This window comes from Herpailurus yagouaroundi, unplaced genomic scaffold (assembly GCF_014898765.1).
Source record: "Herpailurus yagouaroundi ecotype Mexico unplaced genomic scaffold, PumYag 141, whole genome shotgun sequence".
NCBI lineage: Eukaryota > Metazoa > Chordata > Mammalia > Carnivora > Felidae > Herpailurus > Herpailurus yagouaroundi.
The window spans coordinates 44,401,250-44,412,944 of record NW_024412396.1 but is presented as its reverse complement, the minus strand read 5'-3'; the positions used below and the strand labels follow the sequence as shown (position 1 = coordinate 44,412,944).

At 41.8% G+C, this 11,695-nt stretch overlaps 1 protein-coding gene across 1 annotated transcript in view; it reads right to left on the bottom strand.

The window, feature by feature from the left end:
- Positions 1 to 567: 567 nt before the first annotated feature.
- The window catches only part of SLC39A9 (solute carrier family 39 member 9), a 51,040-nt gene continuing 39,912 nt past the window's right edge, over positions 568 to 11,695 (bottom strand). The window contains exons 4-7 of the mRNA XM_040477524.1: positions 8,439 to 8,507; positions 7,171 to 7,256; positions 6,547 to 6,681; positions 568 to 4,535 (exon numbers count right to left, since the gene is read on the bottom strand). Of these exons, the coding sequence (XP_040333458.1) occupies positions 4,305 to 4,535; positions 6,547 to 6,681; positions 7,171 to 7,256; positions 8,439 to 8,507 (521 nt within the window). The 3' untranslated portion in view covers positions 568 to 4,304. The remainder of the gene's footprint in view (positions 4,536 to 6,546; positions 6,682 to 7,170; positions 7,257 to 8,438; positions 8,508 to 11,695) is intronic.

The following is an 11,695-nucleotide window of genomic DNA, read 5'->3' as shown; positions in this document are numbered from 1 at the left end:
TAACTGAAGGAGGCTTTAGACCCAGACTGGAAGGACGCGAGGGAGCTAGGGGAAAGGGCATTTTAGACATAGGGACGGGACACAAGGTTGCTTATTTCTGACATTATATAAACTACACTGTAGGATGCTGCCCTAGCTTGTGAAGAACTAGAAACGAATTTACAAATTGCACTTCCATTAAAATCTCTATTTCCAGGGCCAGTTGGTCTCAGCCTCTGTATTCTCATAGAGCAGCTCTGCCCTTTGAAATGAACCCACTGCGATTGAGATCTGTTGCCTGCTTCTCTTTTCTGGGAGCAGGCAGCTACCTTCCTAAGTAATATTTACTAGCAACCACGGCAAAGCAAAAATAAAAGTCAATGAATTAGTATGTCTGAGGGCACCTGGTGTATTGAGTCCTTCATCTCCCCTCCCCCTTTCCTTAAGGATATCATATAGTGGGCACACCTTTCTCTGGCCTTCAAAGATTTTCATTACCTTTTCTGATGTTCAGATGTGGCTCAAGTCTAGCCATCAAACAGAGAAGCAAACTGCCAAGAGAGGAAGTAATGAGCCACTCACATAAGGTATGCACTAATAAAAATTTAATATCATAAAACAAATCAGAAAACAGCAAAAAAAAATTTTTTTTTTTTAACCATTCACAATTAACGTGGAAAGAGACAAAATTATAAGGCAGCCATCCATGGAATGATTTCATGTTTACAAAGGATCCAGAAAAGGGGACATTTAAAATCACTCTTCAGGCTACTGAACCAGGGGAAATGCAGTTTTATCCCATGAGACTTCCAACTTGCTAGAAGATGCTATCAGAAAAAAGACCAAAGCCAAGTTCCTTGTGTTTAGGCTGAGCATATCTAGAGAATTCCCAATGATTGTCTCCTTTCCTACAAGTCACAAATTTCCCTCAAGTCTCCTGAGGCGATCGATCTAGATGTCTCAGCTACAAAGGGAGCTACATCGTTGGCTTTAAGTTCATGGCATCTCCCAACAGTGCTCTCGGGATCATTCTGTTTTGACCAGAAATCTTCGACGGTTCCCCTGTAGATCACTTTGCACTGCAGTGGTTTTAGAAGAATCTGGTCATTATTCTCAATCTCCCAAGGGGCCCAGGAGCCATGTAGGCAAGAACATTCTCTGGGGGCTTGTGCTGTTGGCAGACAGCTCCCGTGTTTAGTACCTGGCTACCATGTGTCTGAGGGGCATAATATACTCCAATGTGGGGGTGTCCTCCTACCTCTAATCCTCCAACAAGAGAAACACCAGGAAGTGACCCTTAGAAGTAGGCTGGTAAGAAACACACTTACATGGTCTCCTCTTTACAAAGAACTGACCCCTCCAAATGACCACCTCTCTCCGTTTTCTAATAATTCATTATACAGGAACACGGCTGACTCGGCTGTTTTGAATAAGGAAATAAAAAGGTAATGGGGGGAAGAGAGAACACAGAGCCTCTGCAGGTGGTACCGTTTCCAACTCGCTACACTCTGGTGCAGGAAAGCCACCAGACCTGGAACTTCGCCGCTTCGGGGACATGGGGACTGATATGCAATTCACTGGGAAACAAGTGAGGGGAATGGATCAGTAGTGTTTTTCAATTTAATTTGCCATTTAAGAGTGCATCTGGAATCTGAATAAATTGATCCCTACCAAGGAAATGGAGTCAAATTGCAATTAAGATTAGCTTTGGTTATGAGGAAGGAAGGACCATGCTTTTCATCAACTGCATCTCTCTGGTAGCCAATAATTCCATCTGTAATCATGGCAGCAGCTTAAGTATTGCCAACGTTTTCAAATGTGTGAGAGCGTTAAGGCATCTACATCTAAAGCGGGAGGCAGTTTTAAACAAGAGGAAAACAGAACTGAAATGTGCCAGTAAGCAACCACTGCTGTGGCCTCTTCTGGGACACTGCCCACCACGAGCAAGTTCTTCCCCCGGTGAAGAAGGCCTCTGCCATGCTGCTTGGTCCCCTGCTGCCTGAAGATGCATTTGAGCCCTGTAAGATTAGTATGGCTATTTCTGCATGCTGACCAGGAGACACAGGAGTAGCTCCCGAGGCAGCAGCTTTAAAATCTGGGGAGGCCCATAGCTTCTGAGAGCTGATAGGCCTTGAAAGGTTTGCTTGTTAATGTGAGGTCCAGAGGGAAGGCAAATTTGGAAGTCTGATGGTTCGATCCTTGCCAGAGTTCAAGGCCCCACCTACCCAGCAAGCTATTCTAGCCACACTTTTAGTGATGGCAGGGCACTGCTGCAAGAGGCTTTGGCCAGCAGAACAAATTTCTCATCATTTCTCACACAACAGTATGGCAGAGAGTGCTGCCATCCAAACCAGGCCAGACACTAAAATGTACTATTTATTTAACAAAGTAAATGTCCAGGGAGAATCAAGGCAACCATGACATCTTGAAGGACCACATGAAGCCCCAACACTCTTCATAAGTCAGAGCTGCTATCAGGAAAAGTCACTCAGACTTTCCACGCTGTACCTTCTGCTGGTTTTAAGCGCGTATGCAATGGCTGCAGCCACTATACGAAACCGCCTCCTATTTATGCTACTTTGGTCTACAGCCAGCAGGGGGCTCTCGAGGTCTATTTCCATAGCTGCTGACCCAGTGACAAATCTAGGACGGAAATAAAGAAATTACAGGCATGCTGGCATATACGTCATATAAAACATTTCACGGACTCCTAAACCCACTGCCCTGAAGAAAACGGTCTTGGTTCCCTCTTTCTATAATGTGTTTTTGAAATGGTACAGAAAATCAAAATAAATTAATAACACAGTATTATACACTGAGTCGATAACACAAAGTTTTACAGGGACTTTGGCAAACACGGAAAAATCATCCTAGTTTGTTAAACGCTTTTACTATCTCAATTGTTTAAATTACCAGAATATTAGTGACTGCATCACCTCACGTGTGAGGAAGTGACATTTTAAGGGCTTAGCAGAGTTGCATTTGACACAAAAGTGACTTCATTGAAGGGAATAAAGTAAAGAGACAATGTCATCTTCATCATCACCGTTCAAGAAGTGGTTGTCCTGATGAGAGTTCAATTCACACAAATCCTAACGTCGCTGTCAGCAGTGAGCAGCACATTAGAGGGAGGGGGTGCTGGAGAGGAAAGTCAGGAGGAAAGCACGGAAAAGATGAAGAGACGAGAGACAAGAGACATGATTTCAATAAGCTTTAAATCAAGAGGCAAACACTTCCCGCTTGTGATACATCGTGACCGTCTTCATTGCTGCAGGTGCTTATGTGACGCTGACCTAGCACTTCCCACGGGACACCGAGTATTCTGCCGGAGGGACTGCCGGTCTGCTAAGATAAATACTTAAAAAGAAAAAAAAAAAAAGGGACAACATAGGTTTTGGTAATCTCCATTTTAAAAAGATTACTACAAAGATGTCAGTCACTATCCAAATTCACTTAAAATTAATACCCCTCAATTTCAAAAGGTACTTTGGGATCTGACTGCTCTTGAAGGAATGGCTGGGGGGAGGCCTGAACCTACCAGAACTTGGCTCCTCTGTATGAATGCATTGTAGGTAGGCACGCTGCAAAAGAGAACTTAAAAAGAAATACTAGTCACCTCCTCCGATGCTAGTCCATCTCTGTGGCTCCGTTTGATGGAAGGGCAGGCCCTCTTTAAAGAGGCAGATGTGAAAGGAGGTGTTAAGTCTCTCCAGACACCCCCTGTTCAACGGACAGCTCTCGAGTAAGAAGTCAGCTTTTAATGTGTCTTGCTGTCATTTTCCTGACTCTTGCCCCAGGTAGATGACAATTCTCTTTAGCATCTAAGACAGTGGACATTATGACCTTGATCAAGGCATGTGGCAGAGATGCTAAAGCACCAGTCTTACACGGTGAGAACCATGTTAAAGATCAATGGATAAAGTAAGCGGCGGAGCCTCTAAACTAACGAAGAGATTTAGCTTAATTACAGAACACTGTACTTTCATAATTACTATTTCATCGTGAGTATGAAGTTCTCCACTTTTCCTTAAAATGAAATTCCATCTTCCCTGAGAATAGGGGTTAAGAGAAACATCAAAACTCAGAATGCCAAGGGCCCTTTAAAAAACAACACAACGGAATGTCCACATCCAGTCGCGGTGTGTCGTTTCTCGTCTAAAAGCTTTCCATGACTCCAGGTTTTAATCTCACCTCCCTCCAGACTCTAGGAACACAGGTGGAGATGGGCAAGGTGAGACAAGACACTGAGGAAGTGAGCAGCTGTCACGCGCTGGCTGTTCTCGCCGGATGCTGGACAGCCACGGACTGAGGCTGGAACCTGACGTTTAATGCTGGTGTCCTACTGACAGGATGAGTGGGATGAGGCAACCCAGAACCAGGGCTGCCACCTCCAGGCGGCTGAGGCCCCTCCCGCCAGTGGGGTCGGGTTTGTGACTGTGCCCCATTCCGCCCACCTCCGGGAGGACATGTACTGTGGCAACATAAAGAAATGTCCCGGCAGAGAAAAGCATGGCCACTCCAGTGGCATTGACCTCTGAAAGGGCTTCTTTACTGCTCTGTGAATTGAGAGAAACAGAGAGAGACAGACAGAGAGAGAGAGAGAGAGAGAGAGAGAGAGGAGAAGAAGGAGAAGAACAATTAAAATTCAGGGTCAGGAAGAAGTTCCAATTAAAAAAACACTCAGCATTCACAACTGGTGCACTATGGGACACTGGGGACATCTTGAGATCAGAGCAATCTTGTGATTGATGAGAAGCTTCCAAATAAGGGCTTAAGACTATTGATACTGTACACAATTGCTTCTTCAAGCAAACATCAAGTCTGGATGAACAGGTCTGGCACGTATTATTCTTACAATGGAATCAACGGCATTATTAATGCAGATATTAAATTTCGTACATTCACTCATTTATTCTACTAATAGTTAACAAACATCCCCTATACACCAGGCTCCAGGCCAGCTGTTGAGATACAGTGGTAATCAACATCCAGCACCTGCCCTCAGAGGCTAGAAACATAAGCTAATCTTGACACAATTAATTTCAACTTTTTCTATTAAAAAAGTGGACCCATGGACTACAACAATTAAAAATTTAAGAAAGGAACACGCCATAATGTAACATGTAACCCCATGCCTCCAGAATTACACCTTTCTGTCTAAAGTTCTAAAGACTTTGATCGATGATCAATGAAGTGATATACAGGGTAATACTTAAAAGGAACTATATACTGGCTGAAAGAAGAAAAGGCTCTTCAAACGATCAGAGAGGGTTTTTATGACACCTCATTTGTTAGCAATCCAGATCAACAAACTTGATTAACATGAACTTAACCATGTTTTGACCACCTCGTTTCTCATATGTTCCTTTTAATATAGTTTTGTTGGGGGGTGCCTGGGTGGCTCAGTCAGTTGAGCGTCCGGCTTTGGCTCAGGTCATGATCTCGCAGTCGGTGAGTTCGAGCCCATGTCAGGCTCTGTGCCGACAGCTCCACAGCTTCTGTGGAGCCTGCTTCGGATTCTGTGTCTCCCTCTCTGTCTGCCCCTCCCCCACTCCTGCTCTCGCTCTCTCTCTGTCAACAATAAATAAACATTAAAAAAGAATTTAATATAAGTTTTGCAGTATCAGCTATGAACTGAGTGACACTCAGAAGAATCAGTGACCTTCAGAGAGAGTACGGGAAAGCAGTTCCATGAACGAGCCCTAAGTCGGTCTGGTGCTAAGATTTTCCTCCTGTCACCTGCCAGCTGACACTGAAATACAACAGGTCAATGAGACCCGCAGCCCCAGCGGACAGAACTGGAAGACAGGGAAAGGTCCAACTTGAACAGCACGGGAAGGATACCCAGGCTCAGAACTGACAAGCGACAGACACGTTACTTCAAGTCTGATGTTATGTTCAGCACAATGATAAAGAACTGGATACTTAGTATGCGGTGATATGAGAATACAGACATCTCTGCTCATCCCCTATTCTCCTCAAAGCTGCCATTCGCTTGTCCCTCACTCTTCACGTGCCTGCTTAAACATTAAATATGTACCGTGGCTTATTATACATCTGTCAAATAAAATTAGTGGGTCTGGTTAGGCTTAAGTTATATTATTTGAAAGATCACGTATATGTGCAAATGTTTTCGGAATTGAAGGGGAAGACATTTTCAAATTAAATGAACAGGAAGATGTAACTTTATGAAGGGAATGCCTTGGAATTGAGATGTTTACCTTGTACTGGTTTTTACTCGTAATTTCATTTTTCTTTATCATTTTATTTTTGAGACAGAGAGCGAGCAGGGGAGGGGCAGAGAGAGGGGGAGAGAGAGAGAATCCCAAGCAGGCTCCGCATGGTTAGCGAGGAGTCTGATCTGGGGCTTGAACTCACTAACCGTGAGATCGTGACCTGAGCCGAAGTTGGATGCTTAACCAACTGAGCCACCCAGGAGCCCCAATTTCATTTTTAGTTTGAGAGAGTAACTTAACTGAGAATCTCAACATAAAAGACCATAGATTCTGGTAGATCACAAAAAAATTAGATACTTGTCTAGATAAACTAGGAACGAATAAGACGTACCTTACTTAGTCCTAAGTATGTCACCATGGCCATAACTGGTGCTGCAAGCGCAAACACCAGTAAATGTTTTCTGATTCGATTCCGTTCTAGGCCAGCGTGCATTAAGAAGGAAACCAGCCCAAAAGCAGCTGGTGCCTGGAAAAAAAAAAATTAGTCTTAAATACTCTTAAAGTATGGATTGCTTCTATATTATGAAGTATATGTCATTGGACTGAATTCTCACCGAAAAAAAGAGGCATGGTACCAAGACTGAGCTCTGCCTTTTAGGAACTAATGTTCTGAGCTAAGAAAATATCCTATGCGTGTGTGTGTGTGTGTGTGTGTGTGTGTGTGTGTGTGTGTTTTAGACAGTAGGAAGAGAGAAATAGTCAAGAAAAGATTATAAAAAAACAAGAATATTTACCAACAAAAATTATTATAAAATACAGAAATCTGTAGAGAATTTAATAATTTGTGTATAGGACCATAAAAAAATCCCTTCCATCTAGTCAACTGTCTCAAACCAAGGGCAATTATGAAAATAGCTAAAAATATTTCCCCATTCCAGGAAAATGTTAATGACCAAAGAGAAATTTTAATTGTGAATATATTCAATATCAAATCTTTCACTAGGATTCCCCTTACCTTATGTAGCATTATTGCCACAAACACAATCAATTGGACGCTAGTCTGGGAAGTAGAGGCTGCCGCTCCTAAGGCAACACCGTCGGCTAAATTTGGAAAAAACGAAACATAAAACATTATAAATACAACAACAGCAGCATCTATACTAGTGTCCTAGTCTTATATGAGTTTTAGAGTCAGGTAGACCTGCATTTGATTCTGGGAAGGTTCTTTAACCTTTCTCAACCTTAGTCTTCTCATCTCTAAAATGGGTTCAGTGAAGTATGTGTTCTTTGGGTTTTCATGAGGGTTAAATGAGATAACATTTGTAAGCTGCTTAGCACCTGGCCCCAAATATTCAATGTATCAGCTGTTATTAGAAAAGTATGATGCCAGAAAGTATATAAAGTATGTAAGTATTTAAAGTCTATATAAAGTATTATAAGGTATAATCCACTGATTAATCAAACTGTAATAGCAGAAATAGCAAAGATTATAAAGAAAGCAACTCTGCATCTTGTAGATGAAAAAACACAACATAAGAACACTACAACTTTACAGAGATGATTTGTACGTCAAAAGTAAACACTGGCTGGCTGGCTGGCTAAAGTTTTGTCAGATAGGCATGTTCTGTTAGAAAGGTCCAAGTAATAGCATGCCACGTTTCACATGCCTTTGTCCTTCCCAGAATCCCACTACTGGGACTGGTCTTTGGTGATCATTCTAAGGCATGCCCAATTAGCAATGCTGAGCCTTCTGCATTCTACGGCCCACCTCTGCCTCAACTGGCACTTTAGGTATACACTGAGCAACAGGGCTATTCAGTATAAAAGTGTCAAAACTCTTTTCCAGATGAGGTTCTAGGGCAGAGGTCAGCAAATTTTTTTCTTAAAGGGCCAACGAGGAAATATTTCAGGTTTTGCAAGCCATTTGCTCTCTTGCAGCACTCTGCCATTACTGTGCGAAGAGCCACAGGTAAGATGTAAACAAGTGGGCATGGTTGTGTTCCCAAAAAGACTATTTACAGGCACTAAACTTTAAATTTCATGTAATTTTCAGGTGCCACAAAATATTTTCAACCATTAAACAATATAAAAACCATTCTTAGCTCGCAAAACCCTGACACTGAGTACGCCAGGGTTTATACTTGGGTTGGAGAACTTCATCACGAAACCCTCTCCCTGAAGGCCAGCCCAAGAGCTTTCATGGAGGTGGTCCCTGGGATGTAAACACTAAACTCCCCATAGTGCACCAGAAGAGAAAGGGCTCTCTTTGCAGTCCCGCCCTACCTGCAGCATGGACGACCAGACCCAGTGTGGTGGTGATTTTGGAATTGCTGGGCCTTGCTGTTTCTGGATCTGAAGTAAAAATAAGCGAGTCAGTCATTAAGCAATGTGAAACAGAAACTGTTAGAACACTGTCCTGGAGGTGGAAGAATTCTTTCAAAGCTCTTAAAGTAGATTCTGTTTTCCTCCTGACTGCCTTTCTTTACGACTGGCTTCAAACACTTAGAAGTTTCTCCTGTCCTGAAAGAAGTGGGCAGGAGGGAACCCTTCATCTGCCCCAGCCTTCCCTGAACAGGCAATACGTAAGCCCCAACTGCCTCAGCTGCCTTGCACCCTTGAGCGCTCTGGCTCTCCCTGGAAAGTGCTCTGTGGTCTCTCCTCACTTCTCTCCAGACCAACTGAATTGTCACTGCCTACCTGCTCCTCTCCCCGGCCTCCTGAAACTTTAGCTTTATTCCAAGACCAAAATGTCTATCATGCTTGCCCTTCTCCTCTTAATCGCCATCATCCTAAACCTAAACTTTCATCAACTTGAACCTGACTTAGCAACAGGCTCCCAGCTGGTCTCCCCTAGCTCTCATTTCTCCGTCGTCTGATTCATCTTACACATCCTTGTCGGAATGCTCATCTCTGAATCACCACCCTTCTGACGTGCCAGTTAACTAGCTAAGAATCTGCTGCTTATCAAACTCAGTCCAAACTGCTCCATTCATAGGTTCTTAAGCTCTTTATCAACTGGTGTCATCTTATTTCTCACTATTCAGTCCAGTTAAACCAGCTTCTTTAACACCTTCTAACAAAACATTCTCATTCTCCCTCAAATCTCTCGTCTTTAATTCTTGGCATGTGCATAACTTCTCAGCTCCTCAGTCCAAAACATAGCCATTGTTCAAAGTCAATTCTAGGACTACTTCCCTTAAGAAAGAATTAAAGATCAATTCCAGCTCAAAAGGCTCCCCTTGCCTAGAAACCAAGAGCTCTAAGTGCACATACTACTTCAGTTTCTTCTATATCACCACCTGAGATACGTAAAACTGTTTTCACTCAGATAGGTCTGATGTCCCCAGACTGACTGTAAACTGCACAGAAGTGAATTTTCCACTTCTCTCCATTCCCTTTTCACATGTCTTACAGAATGTCGCACAGCAATGGAAACCCAATAGCTGCTTAATAAATCCTTATTAGAGAGGGGAGAAAAACATTTCTCTGTATGAATGTTACTGCTATAATAGGAAATATACCAGCAAGTCAATAATGTCCAAACAATGTAAAGTTAAAGATGAGGACATCAAAATGCCAGATGAAATGACAGATGGACATTGGTCAAATAAATTCCAAGGGATTTAATCTTCTGGGGGAACCCAGCACATAGGAAGAATGGTTTACAGTGGGAAAAAACACATACAAGTAAAGTAACATGTTATCTTTTTACTAAAAATAAAATTATCTTCTAATTAAAATACTACAAGGAAGGGAAGCTAAAGCCCCAGTTGGTCTGAGACAACAAATATTTCAGTATCGCCCCAAAATGTGAAGAATATCATATTATACTGTGTGACAAGTTTGCTTTGACTTTTCTAGTTATAAATAGCATCTTAAATAAAAATTAGAGGCTTTACAATTAAAACGCAGTTTTTATAAATCTATAGGAAAAGACTGCTTTAGCATAAATTTAATAAATGAATTTTTACTGAGATTTAACAATAGACAAAACCCTGCAGATAATTGGTAAAACCAGATTACTAGATACATGAAAGCCAGCAAAAACAGTGACTTCAAAGATAACACAGGAAGAAGAATAAAGGAACACATGCTATTTTTAATTCTTTGTATAGTATCATAGGGCACTAGTGGGCCTTTAAGTGCATTTAAAATCGAAACTGACAAGAATCGCAAAAATGTCATCGAGGCCACTGTGGGCAACTATGTAACGTAGATAGAATCAGATCCCATCCAACCAGAGGGTGTTTCTCATTTGCTATTTGGTAAAAAAGCACACAAATAAAAGCATTTACTTCTAATCAGCTTCCCAATACATGTAAGACCATTAAAAAAAAAAGTGCATGGAAAAATACTGAAAAGAAACAGTAAATGCAAGATTAACAAACGAAACAAAAAATAGCCTTGGACTAAAAAGGCTAAATTCAATTCCATGAATTTTGAAAAAAAACCTTTTATTTGGAAATAATTTCAAATCTTCAGAAAGTTCTGACAATGTTAAAAAAAAACACTCACACACTCCTTTCTCAGAACGACCTACTGTCTAACACTTTGCCCCATTTGCTTCATTATTTGTGTTCATGTTCTTTTTCTATCCATACCACACACACACACACACACACACACACACACACACACACACACGCACACACACACACTTGTTTTCTGTACCATTTCAAAGTAAGTTGCATACATCATAACTCTTTATCCCTAGATATTTCAAAGTATATTTCCTTAAGAGGAAGGACATTTTCTCATATAATCACAGCACAGTTATCAACTTCAGTAAATCTAATATTGATACTTTTTTCTAATCTCTCTTGCATATTCTAATTTGTTAGCTGTCCAGGAAGGTCTTTCAGAGCATTTTTCCCTCCCAGGAAGGATCCAGTCTGGGATCATATATGCACTTACTTGTTTCTCTGTAGTTCCCTTTAATCTGAACCATTTTCTCTGCCTTTGACTTTTGCGACATTGGTATCTTTGAAGAATACACGTCCCTTCCCTCAGCCTTTCTTGTTTTTTAACAGACTGATCCTTCCTTTTTGGGTTTGTCTGATGTGTCCTTAGATTATGCATTCTGAATACAGGTTGAATATGCACGCTGAATACTCTACAGATGCTGCCTCTCAGGATGTCACATCTAGACGCACAGAATGTACATCTGCTGCTTACTAGTGGAGTGAATTTTGGATTATATCCTGGACACTGTGAACGTTATCTTGTGGACACTCTGAATTCTATTATATTCCTCCAAAGAGCGTTGCTTTTGTGTTGTGCTTTAAGTAACTTGGTTTAGCTCAAACTGCAAAGTCTGTCTTCTGGGCAGCTGCTCAAATCCTGGTTTAGTTCTCTCATCTTTACCTGAGTCTGCCCACAAAAGAATGGTTCAGGGCCTTGCCAGACTTGGGTAGAATTTATACATAAAATGTGGGGTTGTACCTTCCAGTGGCTGTAGTTACCCTGAACTCTGTCCTCTGGTTCCTTAGGCCTGAGAGACTGAGTTTTCTATCAGTTTTAGCTACCTCACTGGGCACGGA